The sequence below is a fragment of the Delphinus delphis genome, chromosome 16, assembly GCF_949987515.2.
Source record: "Delphinus delphis chromosome 16, mDelDel1.2, whole genome shotgun sequence".
NCBI lineage: Eukaryota > Metazoa > Chordata > Mammalia > Artiodactyla > Delphinidae > Delphinus > Delphinus delphis.
This window is the reverse complement of record NC_082698.1, coordinates 76,814,071-76,836,772: the sequence shown is the minus strand read 5'-3', so window position 1 is coordinate 76,836,772 and position 22,702 is coordinate 76,814,071. Positions and strand designations below refer to the sequence as shown.

General features: G+C 38.3%; 1 protein-coding gene across 1 annotated transcript in view; it reads left to right on the top strand.

Annotated features, from left to right (window-relative positions):
- Window positions 1-22,702, top strand: part of RYR2 (ryanodine receptor 2) — a 714,060-nt gene that overhangs the window by 293,814 nt on the left and 397,544 nt on the right. Inside the window, exons 6-10 of the mRNA XM_060035003.1 lie at window positions 1,002-1,076; window positions 4,140-4,218; window positions 7,055-7,167; window positions 15,499-15,598; window positions 16,307-16,403. Of these exons, the coding sequence (XP_059890986.1) occupies window positions 1,002-1,076; window positions 4,140-4,218; window positions 7,055-7,167; window positions 15,499-15,598; window positions 16,307-16,403 (464 nt within the window). The remainder of the gene's footprint in view (window positions 1-1,001; window positions 1,077-4,139; window positions 4,219-7,054; window positions 7,168-15,498; window positions 15,599-16,306; window positions 16,404-22,702) is intronic.

The window sequence follows — 22,702 nt, the reverse complement described above, 5'->3', positions numbered from 1 at the left end:
TCCCTTCCTCTTTCTTAATACCCTGGAGTTGTTTCCTATGACACCTTTACTCACCTGGATCGGGGAACCCATCTAGCTTCTCAAATTTAGCTCAGGTTGTAGCTTCATAGAAGAGGGAGCCCTTAACCTGAGTTTAAAGCAGTCGACGAGGTGGAAAAGACTACAGAGGGAAGGAGTATTGTCTTCTAAGACAGAGCAGTAAGAAAGGTCGGGGCAGGGAAAGTGTGTCTGTCTGGAGCACAAGGGATTTGGGGGCGATGCTAGAAAGGGCTGAGACTAAAGTCCTCTATGTGTGTACTACTCACTGTTGTCCCCAAAACAGCAGCACCTGGGTCATCTGGAAAATTTTTGAAATGAAACATCTCTGTGTTTACTCCAGACCTACTGGATCGGAATCTTGGGGGTAGGCTCAGGGTTCTGTGTTTTAACAAGCTCTCCAGGTGATTTGTAAGCCTGCTAGAATTTGAGAAGCATTCCGCTATCTCGTATAAAGGAATTTGGACGCTTTTTCTGTAAACAGTTGGAAGATATGAAAGGTTTTTAAGCCTGAAGATGATTTGATGAATTTTGTGTTTTGAGAAGACTCATTCACTGAAGAAGTATTTATTTAGTCCTTACTACGTGCCAGGCATTTTGCAAGGAATCTGGTATACCACGATGCCCAAAGTACCGTAGCCCCTGCTCGACGCGGACCACAGTGTAAAGTGAAATACAGACAACAAATAACTGGGAATCAAAAATTACAAATTATGGTACTTACTGAACTCGAGTTCATTGTTTAAGAACTAGATCAACTGCTAGCCCCCTCCCCCCACAGGAGAAGGTTTTCTTGGTAGCTTTTTCCCAATTTAAGCATTCTTTCCACAGCACTTTGCTCATCTGCAATAGCTCTTCTTTTATTTTTTCCCATTAAACTTTTCCATGGAACAAGAGAGCATTTTTATGGACTTAGTTAAATTTACTCTTTTTTTCCTTGCCGACCCTTTCTCTGCTCTCTTCAGACCGCTCAAGGTGGTGGCCACCGAACGCTCCTCTATGGACATGCCATATTGCTGCGCCATTCCTACAGCGGCATGGTGAGTACACGTGTAGACTGCATCTCCCCTGTGCTCACGCTGACCCATTTGTGCATATGTGGTCAGGAAATATTTGGTAATTCCATTTCATTGATGGCTTTAACAAGCTTGGTTGTATGTACTTTTTAATATCTTTATATCCTGCTTAGTTTTCTCATTTATAAGATGACAGCTTAGAGGACCTTTAAGGTCCTTCAGTTCTATCATTATGTGACTTCTATTTTTCGTATCTTACTTTTGAAAGACTAGGTTTAGGAGGAGAGAGGTGTTAAGAGTCAAGTAAGAAATAGTTCTCATTTCTGATTTTATTTCAAACCGTTTACTTATTAGAGAATTAAAGTATCCTTACTGAAAAATAGTATAAAAAACTGACTGCGAGTCCCACCTTCAACTCTCCACTAACTTCTTTTCCTTCTTAACTAGTTGTTCTCTTTGTTTTTCCATATCAGCTCCTCTTGCACCCAGTTATCCATTTATCCACTGGGTTCCTCTCAGGCACAATTTACTCATTCTCATTTATATACGCGCGCGTGTGTGTGTGTGTGTATAAAATATGTATAAAATAAAATATATAAATATTCCATTCTTTTAAAAGCTTTATTAAGTTATAAAAACACTACGTATTCATTCTGTAAGATTTGGAAATTACAGAAGAAAAAAATCTTCATATCACACCAATGAGAGAAAACTGTTGGGGACTTTTTAAAAATTTTCAATCTTTGCTGTCGTTAAAATTTTTTTTAATATAATTGAGATCTTGTTATATAACCAAATTTATATCCAGATTTTTTTTTACATATTATCACAGTATAAGTATTATCCATATTATTTAAATTTTTCATCAAGTTTATTTTAGTAACTACACAATAGTCCAATACCTGGAAGTATAAAATAATCATTTCTTTTAAGAAGGAGATAATTCCCAAAATGTGTAAACTGTTCCTGAGCAAAAGCTTAAACATAGCCTCAATATCAATACCAAAAAAAACAAAATCATCAATCTTCATCATCATGAATATTGATGTGAAAAATCTGGTTAATGGAATTGAAAATTATAGGAAGAGAAGTAGAGGAGAAGTATAGATGTGATTTTACTAATGACTTAATATCATTTATGTTAATGTGCTACATCACATTAGTAGGTCAAATGAGAAAAACTGTGATCATCTTAACAGGTGCTGAAACAGGTTTTTAATAAAAATACCAATTCCTAATAAAAACTAAGCATTGATGATTATTTTCTCAATGATAAAGAAAATATTTATGTCAAATCAGTGACCTCATACTTAATTGTCAAACACTGAATCCATTCTTGACAAAACTAAAAGAAAAAAACCTCCCAAGACTATGCCAGCATCTAGCATTGTTCTGGAAATCTTGGCTGACTTAGTAAGGTATGAAATAAAATAAAGGAGAACACTTTAAGTGGCTGGATAGAAGACAAATATATAAAAACAACCTTTTTGCATATAGCACTCACACATTAGAACTTCATGGAAGGAATTCCACTTTCAATAGCAATGAAAACACATGAAATAATACATATGAGAGTCAGTTTTCAGAAAAATACCCTTGATACATATAGATGGGTAAGCACCTGAACTTGGTTGGTAGATCTGGGTTCAGGCTCACTTTCCTGTATGCTGTACAGCCTTGGATACCTTGCCAAACTTCTTGAAGCCTGTAATTGCTTAAATTTTATCCATTCAGTCAATATATATTATTTAGCACCTCCTGTGTGCTAGATATAGTAGTAAATAAGACCAAGTCTTTACCCTTAACAGAATTTAATTAACATTTAGTGAAATAATTATAGTGTGTGCCTCACAGTTGCTGTGAACTTTAGAAGAGGAGAGAATGTACGCTAACAGTTGCAGTGCCTGGTACTGTAATATTATTGAGAAATATTGCAGAAGACTTTAATAGCAATCACTAAGTTTTTACCTGGGAAATCAGTATTATAACACTGTTACTTTTTCTCAAATAAAGGCACATATTTAATATGCTTAGATCTAAGGTCTGTAACCCTCAGGGGCCACCATGGGCTGCCCGTCTTGAGGTCAGACTCATACTCCTGACTAGCTAGGAAAATGTCTGGGGACCCTTGAAGCCTTGTTTCTATAACTTGGGAGGTCAGTGGTTTGCAGTCAAGAGACAGAGGCTCCAGGTCAGTTGATTTTTACATCCTCACGGCACCGAATTCCATGTAACGTGTCAGCACATCTGTCCCCAATCCGTGTATCACCTGCCTCCTTATGCTCACAGACATCCCCTGAGCTGGGTGAACCCTATTCTATCATAGGGGTTTTCTAGGCTTCTCGTTTCTGGGATGTCTGTGCTTGCTCAGTCCCCAGCATTGTCCCTGAGTCCTGTTTGCAGGGTTCCTGTTCTTTCCGGCACTGCACTTGGTTGGTGTAGATGGCAGTGTATCTTGAGCTCATACCACATTCATCTTTGTGTTCTCATTCTTGCAACACTTAATGAGGATTTTGAGGTTGGGGTGGGGATAGAGGAGTTGCCCTGAAAAATTATCCTAAATTTTATGTCCAAGAATATATAGTTAGGAAAACTTAAGAGGGAGAGAAAGAAATCAGGAGATGGTGGTGTTGGGAGAGTTCCATTCCTCCTAGGGAAACACACATTGGTATACACGTGACAAACCCTCACTGCAGTGAAGCGACAGGCTACACACACACACCGTTTGAAATTCAATTCTGGATAAATTTCAGAGAGTTAAAATTTTAAAAATGAAAACAAAACTAGAAGCTAGAAGTGAATAGTGTTCAAATTTCTGCTTGGGAGAAAGATTTCCAACTGACAGATCAGGTTGTCCTTTTGCTTATGATTGTGAATATCAGATGAAGTGAGAGATGTACAGACATATCCCCAATTACTTGTCTTCTTTTACCGACAGGACATATTTCTGCAGTCTTTCTGTGAGGGGGAAGAAAACCACATTTCCTCTACAGCATTGTTCCTCATTTAGGCTGTGTAAGTGCTCAGAATTAGACTTGGAATGGACAATAAATGTTTAGTGACAGCTACTGATTCTGTGTCTTTTAGTATCTGTGCTGCCTGTCCACCTCTCGGTCTTCAACTGATAAACTGGCCTTTGATGTTGGCTTGCAAGAGGACACAACAGGTGAGCACCTTGGTCCGTGATGAAGCTGTGCTCAGATCGTGGCAGGGATTGGATTGGGAGACGTCTTGAGACACGATGGAAGATAAACTGGTTGAATATTCTGGAAGATAAACTGGTTGAATATTCTTAGGGACGAATTCAGGAAAAAAATAAATGACTAACTAGGAAAGGTTTTAATAGAAGGAGGAAATGTACATTGTTTCTACTGGTGGGTCATCCCCACGTAATTAGCTTGATGTGCAAACTAGACTTCAAACCTTATTCTTTTGTTGGAGTTGGGTAGGAAAACAGTACTTATGCTCTGCTGATAGTTAACCATATTACTGTGTTCTGATTAGTTTGTAAAGTATTATTAATGCATATCTTTTCTAACTTTCAGCTTGCATCTTAAAATATTTTTAAGTGTACACATGTAACATTGTCAATGTCAACATTCAACCAAAAAAGTAGCAAATGAAAGCCTCCTTCATTCCCCTGTCCACAGGTCATCATATGCCCATATCTATGTATTTACATATTTTTGAAACAAAAAACATATATTAACACATTTATACTTTTGGAGACTCCAGATAGGAAAGTATAGGCTTTATTTGTGTTTTTATTCTCAATGCTTTGAGAACTTTACACTTTATACACCTCTGTACAGTTTGATGGCTTTATCTTTTACAATGAGCATGCCCGATTTTGGAATTAAAAAGAAATAAGAGACCAACTAGAAAAAAGAATGGAAGGAAATAGAAATTAAAAATAAATAAAAGACCAACTAGAAAAAAGAATGGAAGGAAATAGACCGACTCATTAAGTTGTTGCTTTTATGGGTGGGATCAAGTTCACACATGCCCTCCTTTTTAAAATACTTTCCCATACTCTAAAATTTTCACTGATAACAAATGGATAAAAATAAATTTCTGTTTACCAACCTAATTAACTTTTTAATGGACCAACACATCACCTCGTACAAGAAATTCCAAGAATCCCAGACACCAGAAAGATAAATGTGTTCTTCTCATGTTTATTTCATTTTCTATAGGCTCCATCATTCGTCTGTATTTTGGCTAGTAGTTTTAGTTTTCTCATTGTAATTAATTTACTTCAGCACATAGTTGCATGAAAAAAAAATCTTCAGTCCTCTCTCTCAAGAGGAGTAAAAGACATGCACGATCTATAACTTGTTTTCATACATTGAGATGATTATATAATAGTGAAACCCACCAAACAAGGCAGTCTTTCACCCTACACCCACATGCTGCTCTCTTTTCCCCATTGGTCTCTACTTCTTCTGAATTACTGAACTATTTACTATATTTATCATTTGTTGTGTGCCTGCCTTGAGCAGAATGAAACTCACAAGGCAGATAACTTTTTCTTCCTTATTTGTTGAGGTATCCCCAGCTACTAAAGCAATGATTGACAAATAGTGCGTGCTTTATCAATATTTGAGTGAATGAATGAAAAACTCCCTACAACTCTAAAAATGTGAGTTGAGTGGATGAAGATAAGGAATTCTGCAACATGACGTTCAAGTAAGAATATGGTTTGTGTAAGAAAAGCAGCTCAGGGCATAGATTACATATTGCCTGTTAAATATGCTTAAGAAGTGTTATTTGCTGACTCATTTACTCATTTATGCAAAATGAATTGTTATTGAATGCCTACAGAATGCTAGTAGGAGCTGGGGAAACCCCAGTAAACAAAACATACAAATGCTCTGCTATCATGGAGTTTACATTTTGGCATTGGGCAATTAGTAAAGAAGCCAAAAAAAAAAAGTTTTATGGAGAAATAATAAAGCTGGGCACAGAGAATGATAATTGTTAGATAACAGATATCACTAAAACGATTCCTATTTTGCAGTAGAACTTAAAGGTTTCAAAAGGAACTGTGAACAGATTGAAAAGTTCTGTGCTTATGTTTATATCCTAGGTGATGAGACTAAAGTATGGTTATATGGTTCATGAGGCGTATGCTTGACTTGTTCTACAAGAAATTATTTGATTTTATGTATACCCAGATAGTTTTATAATGTATCCCAGAAAATTCTGTAGGATTCTCTACTATTTTACTCCTAGATTAATAGAAACTACCACATTTTAAAATAACACAATATTGTGAAATAAGGCACAGGATAGTAAACTTAGGGGACAATATTTTGTACCTATTTTGCATCAGCATCCCCCCAAAAGTAGAGGTTTTTTAAATTGTTATAATGCAACTGTCATGTCACAAAAACCCAAATCCTTTTGAAAATCAAGTGGCAAACTAGATGTTAATAGGAGAGAGCAGTGTGAGCAGTGTAACAACATGTGATTGTGTAAGGAGCGAAGTTGGATCAGCGTGGCTGGTGAAATTGGCCTTGTCTTGGCATAAATAAACATCCTTTTAAAGCAATTCTTAGTGGGGGAAAGAGACACCAAACTTCCCCTAATGTCACAGCCCGTTTCTATGAGAATAGTCTTTTCATGTCAGTATGTCTTCCTCCCTCCCTCTCTCCCTCTTTCTTTCTTCCCCTTTTTTTCTAATTTTTATTGGGGTATAGTTGATTCACAATGTTCTGTTAGTTTCTGCTGTACAGCAAAGTGAATCAGTTATACATATCCCCACTATTTTTTTAGATTCTAAGCTAATTTGGCCTAATGCTTTTTGATTTTCATGGTCTAAGAGATGAATTTGCGTTCTATTTCAAATTTCTGACGTCTGTGTGAATAGGACAGTTTCATTTTAAGAAGACTGATTTTGAGGACTTCATTTCCCTCTTGTATGTTGGAGTCACTGGCAAAGAATATCGAGTTTGAAACTGAGGCATTTCTTTGTGTTTCACATTTCAATCATTGTGCAGGTGAAGCTTGTTGGTGGACCATCCATCCTGCCTCCAAGCAGCGCTCAGAAGGAGAAAAAGTACGGGTTGGAGATGACCTCATCTTAGTTAGTGTGTCCTCCGAAAGGTACTTGGTAAGTGTGCAAAGGCGGATCATGTAGTTGGTGATATGATAAGTGACAGGTCAATAGAATGATCTTTTTAAAGCTGAAATTGTAAATTATCTAGGAAAATTGCTTAGAAACAAGCCTGTATCTCTATTTGATGAATTATACATAACTCCCTAAGTAGAAGAATAATGTGACAGGTGTGGAAGTGTGGCTTACCAGGATTATTTAGACAGGCTTCCCTCGTGCCCTTGATATGTAAGTTCGTGACATCGATAATGCCTGTTCTTGGATTATTTTATTAACAGCATGTAAATGCAGTCCAATCAGGAATTTGAAATTCCACGGACTTTATTTTGCACCCAATGAGAAGGCTATATTAATGAGGCTGTGATTACTTATTTTGATATTTATGAAAGCAGATTATTATGTGAGGAACACTTGTCATGCTAAGAAAGGAGAAATAAAATAAAAAAATGGTTTAATTCCCTCACTGACATTGCATTGTTTCAAAGAGAAAGGGCTAGAAATGGGAGATTGAAGAAAGAAGTTTATGCTTAATCATTGAAGGTATTTTTTACTTTTGTGGTGAGGCCAATATCTAACTTCTGTAGTAAATTATATTTTTGCTAAAGAATAATCATATGCAGAATTTTGCAGAATATTGAAATCAATGGAAGTGTGAAGGGTGTCAGTGAAAATATTCTTTCTATTTTAAGGTTGAGAAAGCAAAGAAATATAAAATATGGTATTATAAACTTTACATGAATATCCACATTAAAAAATCCCAGACATCATAGTGGATGATGATTGAAACAAAAATCAGAACTAGAGCATCATTGCAGTTAAGCTCATGCTAGTTTATAGAAAGTGTATTCCTACTGCCTTAAATCAACATATTGTGTGTAGTTGTTTTAGAATTAAGTAAGTAGTTGGTACCCTTGGGCTCTGTGAATGTGGAAATAAGGTGGGTCTGGGGGTGCTTCGAGTCAGTTTTTGCTTACCAACACAGTTCCAATTTTGAAACATTTCTAGGAAGAAGGGTGTGGTTTTACTTGCTTTGAGGGAAGAGGTAATGATGAAGACAGGAAAGTGGTGAAACAGGGCCTTGTGTAACTGACAGGAACTATTAAATTAAATGGAACATCTAATGGTGCAGAGCTAAAGGGAGGCTTGGAACATCTCTCCCCTCTTGTCTCTTAAGCATTGTAGGTGGAATCAGGCACCACGCACATTTCTAGGACAATCCAAGGTGTCAGCTCGTCAAATAAGCATTTATTGAGCCCTTGCTGTGTGCCTGTGCTGTATATGTGAAGGTGATGTATTTTGATCGGGAGATAGACATTTCGAGTTGTATTTTTACTTGGAAACCAATAGCAGTAATAAAAATAATTCATGCATGCTTCTTAGTATATAAATTCTACACATATCTTATTTTGATTTGGACAGAAGTATGCATGTTTTTGCTGTATCACTTGTTCTTTCCACTACACAGCAGAGTTTGTTTGACGGGATGGTATCATTATGCACAGAAGGAGGAGAAAATTCAGAATCTCACTGAGGCTAGAGCTTATAGCATCACTTCTACCAGCAAATTCCTGAGTCACTTAATTCCCTGAATTCTGGCTTCCGCACTTGCAAAATGGTGCTGATTCTCCCTAGCACCACAGTTACCGTGATGAAGCAATGAGATGATGGATTTTGAAGATGCTTTGAATTAAAGAACACTATACAAACATTGGCAGTAATTGTAATGCCTGAGGTGCCCCTTCTGTTAATTACATTCACAGATAATTTTCAAGCTACTTTTTTTTTTTTTTTTTTTTTTTTTTTTTACGGTACATGGGTACATGGGCCTCTCACTGTTGTGGCCTCTCCCGTTGCGGAGCACAGGCTCCGGACGCGCAGGCTCAGCGGCCATGGCTCACGGGCCCAGCCGCTCTGCGGCATGTGGGATCTTCCCGGACCGGAGCACGAACCCGCGTCCCCTGCATCGGCAGGCGGACTCTCAACCACTGCGCCACCAGGGAAGCCCTCAAGCTACATTTTAGCCAACTTATTTAAGTTCCTTTTCTGATACCCTTTTATATAGAGCTCCAGATAGTAAGCCAACCAGATTGTTAAAATTTCACTTTTATTTGATGATGAAGTCAGTGAGTTTAGTGATCATCTGTATAGACCTAGCATATAGTAGAAACCACAGGAATGACCAAGGACAGATTACACATGGCTTCCAGCCTCAAAAAAAATAGTGGAAAAAACAAACCAAACCCATGGAACTGCAGGAGAGTATCGTGAGACAGTAACTAAGTGTTAGGGTTTAGGTTAGAGATGCTGCAGGATGTTTCTGTGGGTGTAGGGAGAGTTAATTATTACCTCACATTTCCACTGTGAGTCAATAGTAGTGAGAATACAGAGTATTATGTTCACGGATTCAAGGACCTACATGGTACTTAGTGAGAAGGATCTGGAGGAAGTGAAAGGGCAAAAAGCGAGGCAGTAAAAGACATTGGACTAAACAGCGGCAGCTGGAATAATCCTCGTACTGAAGCTGAATAACTGAAAATTGGGCATATATATATATATATATATTGTTTATTGGTACGGAGTCTGCTAAGCATGAGCCTGGGCCAGTCATAAAACCTCTTCAAACCCTCAGTTTCTTCATCTGCAGTATGGGGGTAATAGCCTAGTTCACAGGGATATTAAGAGGATTGAATGCTTAATCCAGACAACACTCTTAGCTCTATGAATGGCACATATAAAAATTGCTTAGTGAATTGTTATCACAATTTACCCAGGAGATTTGTGCCTATTAAGAACTGTAGATATTTAACCAGAAGAGGAGAAAGTTGGGAAGTGAGAAGTGAAGAGACAGTTACAGTTGATTTTAAATAAAGGGCTATCATGTGAAAGCCAGATTAATATTCTGAGAAGATGCTGACTTGGTTAAAAATAAATAAGAAATACGGCTGAAAACACATCCGTTAAAACTAACTACTAAAAGTAAACACGTCCTGTCATTGCCTTTGTAACTTTTCATTTGTTAGTGTCTGTTGGCCTTTGATCTAATATTTCTTCAGGAACAGTGATGGTTAAGCTACGTTTGAACTATCTAATTGTGCATTTGCTGCTCTAATCAAGCTTACAACTATTGGGATGCTAAATTGATTAAAATGGATTGAAGGATTGATTTTCACTCTGTCCTCTGCGGAGGTGTCCTGTGGACTGTGCTGGGCTCCCGGAGCCCAGGCCCCACCTAGGATGCTCTGCCCTTTTCTGCTTTATGTGATGAACCTTGTACATGATTTCTCAGGAATAAAGGGTTTTATCTCCAGAAAAGGTTGTAAGCCACTCATCCAAATAATGTCTTTTCTAATCTTGCTGTTTCATATTCTAATATGAAATGATAGTCTAATCCTCTTTTCAGGAATATCTAAGAGGAAGAAAAATTCCTTTGACCCATTGGAACGACTTATTTTTTTCTTTTAAAGGAGGCTTTATCAAAGCAGCTTAAATATAAGAGATACAATTTAAAAGAGAGGAAATTTGGTCAAATAGATATTACTGTGAATCTCTTTCAGACTAAACAAAATAAGGTAAAGCACGCAAAATAATTTTTACTTGTGTTAGAAAGATATAAAAATCACCATGGTATGCACAAGAGTTTTCAACACGTGGATTGGATTTCTCTCATTTGAAACATTGATTTTTGAATAATTTTCTCTGTCACCTATAGAAACGGACAGATTTTTAAAAAAAATTTTATTGGAGCATAGTTAGTTTACAATGTTGTGTTAGTTTCAGGTGTATACCATAGTGAATCAGTTATACATATACATATATCCACTCTTTTTTAGATTCTTTTCCCATATAGGTTATTACAGAGTATTGAGTAGAGGTCCCTGTGCTATACAGTAGCAGACAGATTTTTAAAATCCATGAAAATATTACCAAACAACTGTCTAAAAGTAAATTAGGAAAAGCAAAACCCCACAATCTAAAAAGTGATGAAAAATGCTTAAAGGAAAGCTGTTCTAGGGCTCAGAAGAATTTACTTCTCTCATACCCACCTCTGAATTTCCAGTATATGCTAGGTGTTCTGATTGCATAGTAAGTTACCGAACTCCCTCAAGTTGCTTAAAAATACTGATAGCTAAAAAGACAGTGATCATAAATATTTTCAAGCTCTTCATCGTATCAACCAATTTATTTATTTATTTAAACATCTTTATTGGAGTATAATTGCTTTACAATGGTGTGTTAGTTTCTGCTTTATAACGAAGTGAATCAGCTATACATATACATATGTTCCCATATCTCTTCCCTCTTAAGTCTCCCTCCCTCCCAGCCTCCCTATCCCACCCCTCTAGGTGGTCACAAACCACCTAGCTGATCTCCCTGTGCTATGCGGCTGCTTCCCACTAGCTATCTATTTTACGTTTGGTAGTGTACATATGTCCATGCCACTCTCTCACTTTGTCACAGCTTACCCTTCCCCCTCCTCATATCCTCAAGTCCATGCTCTATAGTAGGTCTGTGTCTTTATTCCCATCTTACCCCTAGGTTCTTCATGACCTTTTTCTTTTCTTTTTTTTTTTCTTAGATTCCATCCAATTTATTTTTTATTTATTTACCTTGAGCCTTTTTTTTTCTCTCTGTGGCTCAGGTGATGGAATCATAGACTGTTCCATTTGGAAAGAACATCTATTCTGTGTCCCTTGTTTTTTTCTCAGAATAAAAAAGTGAAGTCTGAGGGGTGATGTATCTTGTTTACTTGTGTTCCCTGTCACTGGAGGATCATTTTTCTCAAGTGTGTTGCATCACCAGGGCCAAGTGCCTGACACTTAATATGAGAGAAATAAATGAGTGAATAGATGCATCAGATAAGGGTTGAATTCGGATATTCTTAGAAATTCTTGTGCCTTGGACCATTTAGGACAGTCGGAGAAAGCTTACTGACTCTGTTTCATTATCTTTTAAAATGTATAAAATATATACACTGGATTACAAAGGAAACTAAAAGTATCAAAGTGGAGTCCAGGTTGAGAACTCCTGGGAGGTGATTTATAATAATATCTTTTCTATTCCTGAGATTTCGTGCTTCTATCATATAAAGCCTTGTTACTCAAAATATGCTTCTTGGACCAGTGGCCTTGGTTGGCCCCCCTTCACACCTCCTGAATTCAAATTTGCCTTTTTTTGACAAGATCCTCAGATGATTTGTGTGTCCATGAGAACTTGAGAGTCACTAACATGAGAATCAAGGTGATAGGAGAGAGCAGATCACTCCCCAAAGTGCCTGCAGTGCTCCTGGTGGGTGTGTAAATTTTAGAGCAGTTACATATTTCAGCCTAAGGCCAGCTTTGCTTTCAACCTCTGACAACATCTGTTTGGGCTTTAAGGATAACCCATCTTAGTTAGTGTCAGTAACTGAAATTGTTACTGCATTCTGAATATTTACCATCACAAGCCTGTGTGGTTCTTACTCAGATTTCCCTTTGTTGCTTAAGTGGCAAAATTAAATAGAAGCGTCCAAAATAGTTATGCCTAGAGAATATTTTCTTGAGAAGCGTGGACATGATTTAGATAACTTTAAATGATGTAATATGATCTTAAGGACTTTTTTTTTTACTTTCTCCAACAGACTGAGATTTTCCTTTTTTTATGGTTATATTTATTGTGTACCTTTAGGCTTAGATATGATTTGAAGATTGCATTTTCGTCCTCCCCCCCTTCCCATTGTTTTTTCACTGCAGTAGCTCCTTATTGCTTATAAGGTCCTTGATCTGACACCTGCTTTGTCTGCAGGCCTATCTTTCACTCTCTTTCTAAGTATATGCTGTAAGCCCCAAAGATGAAACTCTCTGCTGTGCTGTATGTTCCCGTATCTCTGCCCCTTTGGGTACCATTTCCCTTATTAGAGCCTACAGCACCAAAAAAGCCCAGGTCACTTACAATTACAAGGTTTCTGGTGTATTAAGAATGAAAATCTCCAAAGTACTTTATAAAAGTTTTGGTATTTTTAAAAAAAATCTACACTTAGCGCATTAACATTATTAATACACATATGCAAATACAGTGTATGTACAAACTTTTGGAGACAGCATCTCTAAGTATATAAATGTGACGCTCAGGCCAAATGATCCTACTGGCTCTTCAAATGCCTCGTCCCACGTGGAACCCTGTCTCTCCTGTGGAAATAGCACCTGTCCTGAAGCCCAGGACAATGAACTGTGTTCCAGTGAGGCTGGTCCAAGTGTTCTTTTCTCTCAGTTCCTGTAGCACTTTGATTACAATTCAGCTACTATCTTCAAAACACTGACTCACAGCATTTTGTGGATATATTTTACTTACCTTTCTAGCTTACGAGCCCTCATGGTGGGGAATGTGTTCTATCAATGTTTAGCACAATGCTTTATACGTAGTGTATTCAGTGAACAAGGATGAATGAACAAATCTATTTATCGTAATATGGCATGAGCTTTCACTTGAATTCAAAAGTAAAAATATAAGCATTGGTATTTTGAATCGTCTTCTGATGGTTTGATAAAATCCATATGGTTTTACAGGTTTCTTTTTTTTTTTTTTTTGGTGTGTTTGTGCTGTTATTTTGGCTCAGGTCATTGAAATAGGAACATTTAAGGAATAACTTAAAATATTTTTTTAAAGTTTATCCTACTTTGATTTTAAAGGTTTGGTTCACTTCTGCACATACTTCTTTATTGAGTAACCTTGCTAGATGCTAGGGATACAGTTGTGAGCCTGTGTCAGCTTACAAGAGGGAGAATAAAAAATACACTAAATGATCCCATTGTGATAAGGGCTATGAAGAAAAATGTATTTTTCTTGTTTGTGGAAGCAGATGGCATATGATTTATTTGTAAATAGTTAAAGAGTTTTAATATATTAGGGAAGAAATTAATTCAATAAAGACATCTTAGCCGGATTTTTGCATAAGAATGACAAGTCCAGGTAGAAAGGAGGTCGTAAAAAAGGCAGACAGCTGGTTGAGATGGGAGAGGGGTAAGCAGGTTATTGCTAAACCTGAAGCATCCACTTTTAATCTTATCGATTGGAAAGTTGCTGATAAGATAATTACATATATGTCAAATGTCACAAATGTCTTGGGTTTTGTTTGTAAGAGAAAGAAAACGAAATGCCTCCCTATGCTGGTGACATGAGATTAGTATATTTAGGCAGAAGAGACCTTTGGATGTTGAAAGGCTTGTGGCATATACCAGTGTGCTTCTGCATGCCGTGACTGCTGTTTGTCTAACTAGGAAGGTCAGATATCTGGGAAAGTTCTAGTGCAATTGAAGTCTTTAAAAGCTTAGGCTGGGGCTTCCCTGGTGGCGCAGTGGTTGAGAGTCCGCCTGCCAATGCAGGGGACGCGGATTCGTGCCCCGGTCTGGGAGGATCCCCCATGGCGCAGAGCGGCTGGGCCCGTGAGCCATGGCCGCTGAGCCTGCGCGTCCAGAGCCCGTGCTCCGCAATGGGAGAGGCCACAGCAGTGAGAGGCCCACGTACCGCAAAAAAAAAATAAAAAAAAATGCTTAGGCCGTCATCAGCGTTGGAAAGTGTTGCAGGAACATTCTAGGAATATTGGTGATGTTTACTCAGATGACTGCAAGAAAAAAGGTGGTTGTTCTTTGCATGTTTGAAATTCTAGCAGCAGCCAGGTAATGGTTAGTGAAATAAGTCATTTGTCTGTACTCATAATTTTGTTTTTCTTTACTTATCATTTCAGAACTCATCAATGATGGCTCTCAAAGGTGTGAAATATGATGTTCTTTTAATACATTTGACTTAAGAAGGAACATCTGAGATTTGTAATGTCTGAATTTTGAAGGACATGTATTGTCTTGGTTTTTGATACCTATTAGGGAATATTGCCATCTAATAGCTATTACATCAGATTGTAGATAAAAGTTCCTAAAGGACCCCCATGAAACTAACACATTAGTCCAGTAGGTTTAACCTACTTCATTGTCAACACACTGTCACAGTGTGATAGGTAAAAACGTAATTATAATTTTAATGGTAAGGGCCTACTATCTGTACAAATTTGCCCATCAATAAGCCTTTAAAACAAAATAGTCTGTTTTCACAAATAAATCTATTTTATTTGTGTTTTCGGATTAGTGGCTTAAGTAGTAACTCTTAGAAGGAAGCTGAAAAATACCTAAAGTCAAATATAAACTCCAATTTTTTTCCTACTAGTCTCTTCATTTTTGAGTGACGGGATTGCAACGGAGGCTCTCTGTGGACAGTCCCACGTTGGCAGCGTTCAGTTTGAGTTGCCAGAAGCACTTACCCAGAGCCTCTAGTGATGGCCTTCTTTTGCTTCTAATGCAGCACTTGTCTTATGGCAACGGCAGCCTGCACGTGGACGCCGCTTTCCAGCAGACCCTCTGGAGCGTGGCCCCAATCAGCTCAGGAAGTGAAGCAGCCCAAGGTGAGAACTCCACTTCCATTAGGGGGCTGGTCCCCGATGCAGAGTTGGCAGTCATCTTTGGGATTGTGATAATGAGTAAATTCATTAGAGCTGTTGGTGTCAAAATATTCTGTAATGCAGATACATAACATTTAAGAAACTCATTTGAATTGCTATTTAAAAGTGAAGTTTGTGTGAAGGTTTATCTCCTCTTATTTTTATGCTGCCGTCAGCTTTAGTTTATTTTTGTGTGTGTTTTACATGCTAGCTTTCTAGGGGTGATTTTCTCCAGTGTTTTGGCCTCAGGGTATTGCTTAGGCAGGCTACTGTCAAGATTGCTCATCTTCCAGGGTGTGTGACTTAGAACTGGATCACAGCAGTGCTTGTACATCAGGGCTTTCCCAGGAAATATCTGTGTGTTCTGGTTGTTCTCACTTATGTAAGTTCAAATCTGAGCCTATCCAGGCTTGCATGTTTAGTGGAGGGTTTTATGAGGCTGAGGTCATGTATAATCGTGGGAACATCACTAACTGTGGGACTTGGGAACCCAGGGCTCAGAGGTGGCAGGCAGGTGGCACCATCCGTCTCTGTGATTTTGGCCAGGTACTTAAGCCTTGCTGGACTCCTGTGTCTCTGTCTAGGAACATAGGAGATTGGAGCCAATGATCTGTTCAGCTGTCAACATCTGATGATGACAGTTCAAATGTGACTGCGTTTCAATCCTTCTAGGGTATCTGATTGGTGGTGACGTCCTCAGGTTGCTTCATGGACACATGGATGAATGCCTCACGGTCCCTTCAGGAGAACACGGTGAAGAGCAGCGAAGGTTGGTACCTGAGCCCAGCGCCTTGAGCCTTGCATTTTCTTGTTTTGATATAAGTTTTGTAAATTAAGGATTTGTCTGTTCAGGCCATTAGCATAAGAGAAAGTGGGCCACTGTCATTCATCTGTCCACTGAAGTGATCCATTGCTGGCCTCCTCTGTAGTTTTTTTCTCATGTATGGTTTTGACTACCTATGAATAGAGTTGCAGAAAATTCTTGTATAATTAAAACATGGTGAGAAGCAGTGAATACAATAAACTGAGTGGGAGGAATGAACACATTCACTTACTTAAACCTTTGTGAAATGTTCGTTCGTTTTGATGAATCCTCTTTCTGGAATGTTTAGTCTCCAGTTCAGTTTCAGACTTCTCAGATTGCCCAGAGGTTTAGGACCTTTTCCTGTTACCTCCCATTTACTGAGATAGATAATAAAATGGAGCACTTTCCCTAATATTTTATGTGATTTTAATCTCTCTTATGTTAATATTATTTGGCATTGGGCCAAGATGGCAGTAGCCTGGATCATGGGGAAAAGTGCACAAATAATCCAAAACCATAAAAATATTGAGGGTGATTTGAATGTTCCATTTTGCCTCACCAATTAATGGATGAATATGGTAAGTGCAATGCATAAATAAGCGATTATTGGGACAGAAGGCATGACCCGGGTGATTTATTACGTGGCTTTAAGTCTTTTAGTGGAGGTTTCTCATCATATTAGCGTATCACTTAGATAACTATTCTTGATAAATATTTATTTTTGTAGTTTAAAGAAAGATACAGAGAACATTTAGAAAGTTAGTACTTCTTTAATGAGCTGTTTAACCTTGGGAAGAGTCACTCTGAGACCTGGGTACTAGTGTTACCTCTCCCCAGGTAGACCTAGCTTATGGTGAAACATGAAATGCAGAGCCTCAAAAAATGCCCTAAACGAAAAGTGCTGCTTTTAGTAGGTTAGGAAGAAGATGTTAACGGTGTGTTGATAGGGTTTATAGAAAAGATGAGACGGAATTCAAAAGACGGTTTATCCGAGGAATTAATTCCAAACAGAAGACTCAGAGGGATGCAGTGCATACTGGGAATTGCAGTTATTCCCGACTGATGAGGGGCAGGGTGGAGGAAGCATGGAAACTAGACATGGAAACTTGGTCAGCTTTTTTTTTTTTTTTTCATCTTTATTGGAGTATAATTGCTTTACAATGGTGTGTTAGTTTCTGCTTTATAACAAAGTGAATGAGTTATACATATACATATATCTCCATATCTCTTCCCCCTTGCGTCTCCCTCCCTCCCTATCCCACCCCTCTAGGTGGTCACAAAGCACCGAGCTGGTCTCCCTGTGCTATGCGGCTGCTTCCCACTAGCTATCTATTTTACGTTTGGTAGTGTATATATGTCCATGCCACTCTCTCACTTTGTCAGAGCTTACCCTTCCCCCTCCCCGTATCCTCAAGTCCATTCTCTAGTAGGTCTGAGTCTTTATTCCTGTCTTACCCCTAGGTTCTTCATGACATTTTTTTCCCTTAAATTCCATATATATGTGTTAGCATATGGTATTTGTCTTTCTTTTTCTGACTTACTTCACTCTGTATGACAGACTCTAGGTCCATCCACCTCACTACAAACAACTCAATTTCGTTTCTTTTTATGGCTGAGTAATATTCCGTCATATATATGTGCCACACCTTCTTTATCCATTCATCTGATGATGGACACTTAGGATGTTTCCATCTCCTGGCTATTGTAAATAGAGCTGCAGTGAACATTTTGGTACATGACTCTTTTTGAATTATGGTTTTCTCAGGGCGTATGCCCAGTAGTGGGATTGCTGGGTCATATGGTAGTTCTGTTTGTAGTTTCTGAAGGCTCATTAGTGCCATTCCCACGGGTTGGCTGTTACCCTGAGATGGTTGGGAAGGAGTGTGTGGGGAGGGGTGACGTGGTCAGGTCTCTTTGAAAAGAGTGTCTCTGACGAACAAGAAGAACTTAGATCGGAGGTGGAGAGATTCTGGAGCAGGGAAGCCAACTCGGAGAAGGCCGATGAAGTCATTCATGTGAGAGAAAAGGAGAAGCTTATCCTGGAGAGTGGCCGTTAGAATAGGACAGCCTGGCCCAGAAACATTTCAGGTCAGATTGACTCGTTTAAGGATGAACTCTATGTGGTCGGTGAGAGAATGTATCAGATTTAAGGGCAAGAAACTCCCTAGAGTTTCTGACTCTAGGGAAGAGAGATGGTGTTAAAGATTGTAGGAGATGGACAGATTTGATACAAAGGACTGAGTGAGATTTTGGACACTGGTGAGTACAGAGGGTCTATGGGAAGTAAAATAAAGGGTCTATGGGAAATTGGAATTTTTGAGTCTTTAACTTACACAAAGCTTGGGTTGGATATAAATCACAAGTGCACAGGGGGTAGTTGAAAGAAGGGGAGCCCTAGGTAGAGAGGGAGGAACAGTGACTAGAGTGTTATGTTTAGCAAGTTGGGCATTGCTTTAAAAGGCTGCAAAGCCTTGGAATAGACTAACTAGAGAGGAAGCTGAGGACGGAATCCTAGATAAGGCTGATATTTAGGACACTGACAGGTGAAGAAAAGGCACAAGAGAGGCAGAATGGTAGTTAAGTGGAGAGCCAGGGAAGTTCGTTATGGAACCCAAAGGCTTGGGGTGTAGGTGCGTTCAGTGATACAATATCATCATCGAGACTTAGGAGCAGAACGAGGTTGTGCCATAGTCTTTTGGATCTTTAGTCTCTGACTTGTTAAACGAAACACTTGCAACGAAGTGATTCTTTGAGCCCACGTGCTCTTTCTACAGACACTGTAGAGATTTGTAATTAAGAGAATGAGCTGTAGACCTGGGTTTGGGCCTCGCCTCTGCCACTAACAGTTGTGTGACTTGTGTGACTTAATTTCTTTAAACATGATTTTTCTCCTCTGTGAAATGCAGCTTAAAAGTTAGCTGTTACTTCATGGGATTGTTGTGAAGGTTCAGTAGGAAAATGCATGTAAAACCTTGATGCATATGAAGAGATCAACAAATGTCGTATTGTTGTTGTTATCTTATCACTATTGTTTAGACAGCAGAGCAGCATTTAGTCAGACATGGGAACGTTTGAGGGACCCTGGGCATGCGGGTGAAGGTATGGTAGAGCGTAGATTTTAGGGGAAGAGACGCTCAACTGCATCAAAGAAAACCCTCTTCTGTTTTGAAATGAATGTGGCAGGTGAGAAGTGGGGAAGGGCTCCTCCTTCTTAAGCTTTAGAAGCCAGGAATGGATGAGGATAGTTTCTAACAGTTGGGTTTTTTCATTTCCAAATGAGAATATTCAGCGTCGGATAGATCCCGGATTTCTTAGACTAAGCTCGCGGGCAATGACTGCAGTTTTCCACCTCTCCTGCACATTAGAGAGCCTGTATGTTAAAGACGGGTTTTATTAAAAATGATACTTACGGAGCAGATTTCCTGCTAATTGGTTGTTTTGGGGGATGCCTTTTATTTGTTTTTTTAATTTTATATTGGAGTATAGTTGATTTACAATGTTGTGTTAGTTTCAGGTGTACAACAAAGTGAATCAGTTATACATATACATATATCTATTCTTTTTCAGATTCGTTTCCCATATAGGTTATTACAGGATATTGAGTAGAGTTCCCTGTGCTATGCAGTAGGCCCTTGTTGGTTATCTATGTTATATACAGTAGTGTGTATATGTTAAGCTCAACCTCCTAATTTATCCTTTCCTGCCGTCTTTCCCCTTTGGTAACCATAAGTTTGTTTCCTAAGTCTGTGAGTCTCTTTCTGTTTTGTAAATAAGTTCATTTGTGTCATTTTTGTAGATTCCACATGTAAGTGATAGCATACAGTATTTGTCTTTCTCTGTCTGACTTACTTCGCTTAATGTGATCATCTCTCCTGCTGGTTGTTATTACATTGCTGTAATTCTTTACGTTGCTGGTTATTACAGAGAAAACTAGGGGAAATGTCAAAGACATTTTGGTATTGGTCTGGGTCCGCTTTCCCATTGCATGCATACTGAAGGCTGCTCCTGTCCCCCGTCCTGTATTATTCTTGATTTAATGTTACTCATTTCTCTGTCAAATTAATCTCAATATGTATTCAGATCAACACATTGCAGCTCTTTCTAGGTAGTGATGTCAGTAAGAACACATCCTTAGTGCCCCTTGTATGGCGTGTTTACACGGGTGAAATTAGATTGAAATGGATGTCAGACTTGACATGCCTCATGACATCCCATTCTCCCTCATGACTTGAGGGAGAAAATGAGTCAGAAATAGGCAACAGGAGCCTGAGGGATGTTGCTTAAGACTGAAAGTTATCTATGTCTTGATTACACAGTGAGATTGAACAATTTTTTGCATGTAATGATAAAAGTAATTCCTTAAATTTTACATTTATAGAACCCTTTATTCCTTCAAATCTTCTTAATATCAGTGTGTAGAAATTTCTTTATCTTCCCCTGTCCTCACGCTAAGTCCCTTCAGTGTCTTACAGAATGAGGGGAAGGCAAAGGACGGTACAGCCAGGAGGCAGCCTTTCTTTAATTGATGTGAATCTGTATTGGGGGAAAAACGCATAGTGATAACCTTAAAAATGTATTTTGATTCATTTTTTAAAAAGAAGTAAAAATAATTTGACTTTCTGAGAGCTGGAGAAGTTCCAGGGAAATATATAAAGATTTCTTTTAACTCATAATTCTTCACACTAATTATGATCTGGCTGCACTCAATTATATTCTGTTATTAAAGTTAAATAACTAAAGTCAAATCAGGTTTGTTACAAGAAGTAGTGGAATTGATTAAGGAGATGGCCAGAAGTGACAGTTGCTTCTGAGTAATTTAGGACCATTTTGGTCGTAAATGCTGGGTTAGTAAGTGAATTTGTCAATCTGCTCATGCCTCCTTCCCATGACAAGTTTTGAATATACATAATAGAACTATAATTGTAGCAGTTGAAAATGCAGTTCAGTGATGGGTACTGTAGTTCTAGATACCGATGCAGTGATCTTTTATTAGTATTATTTTATAATCTATTTTACGGAAGTATAGTTGATTTACAATGTTGTGTTCGTTTCTGCTGTACAGCACAGTGATTCCGTTATACATATATACACATTCCTTTTCATATTCTTTTCCATTATGGTTTATCGCAGGATATTGAATATAGTTCCCTGTGCTCTACAGTAGGACCTTGTTGTTTATCCATTGTATATGTAACAGTTTGCATCTGCTAACCCCAAACTCCCACTCCATCCCTTCCCACCATCCCCACCCACCCTTGGCAACCACAAGTGATGAAGTGATCTTTAACTACCTCTTCACACTTAGATCTGTATATGTATGTGGTCTCCTGTGCATTGTCATGGGAGTGTTAACCAGACCCCCAGAATGAAGAGCGTACATTGTCCCATTCAGTTAAGTGGAATTGAATTGGAGAATGAAGCCTACCAAAGTTAAATTAAACATATATTTTCCCCACACTTCCTGCTCATGTTGCTTTTACGGATTGAACTCTGACATGTTCGTGACGGAAAGCATCACTGTGGTTTTATTTTAAATTTCTTGAGATTTTTCCAGAAAGATGTGTGACTCTAAAATTGCCAGTATACAACTGGTCTAAACAACAATAAAAGTCGTAAAATTATCATCTATAGACGTTGTGAGCAGGCAGGGGAAAGGGAGAAATGCACGGAACGTTAACTGTAGAATTGTAATTTCTTTGTTCTTTTTCAAACTTTTCAAATGGTGAGATGGGATAAATTAAGGAGAAACAAGTTCTGCTACTTGGCAAGAGATCTGTCGGATGCCACACAGCTTTTAAATTATTGCTTTAAAAAAAGGTTTCATTCTGGAGCCTTGAAATTTGATTATCAGTTTTCATTTCAAGCATGAAGTCTTTTATGTGGGGAATGTTTTCTGTTCTAGATTCTGTCTCTGGATTGCACGTTATTACTTCCATCCATTTTTACGGAATACGATAAAATGTCAACAAAGGCATTTACTTCACGTGCACACACGCTTACTAATGGATTAACTATGCACTACCTGAATTAAGTATGTCATACTTTTAAATTAATAAGTTTTAAGAAAGATGAGTTAGGGGAGTGTTATTCAGAATTATTATGTGAGATCTCTGATGTGGAAACCGGTATTAGGGGAACGTTTTTTGAAAAGCATCGTTTGTATGTTAAAACAGTTTTTACCACATAGCTCATAGGTAATTTTATTCATTTAATAAAAATCTGTGGAATGACCACCATGTTCTGAGTGCTGGGGTTGTTAGTAT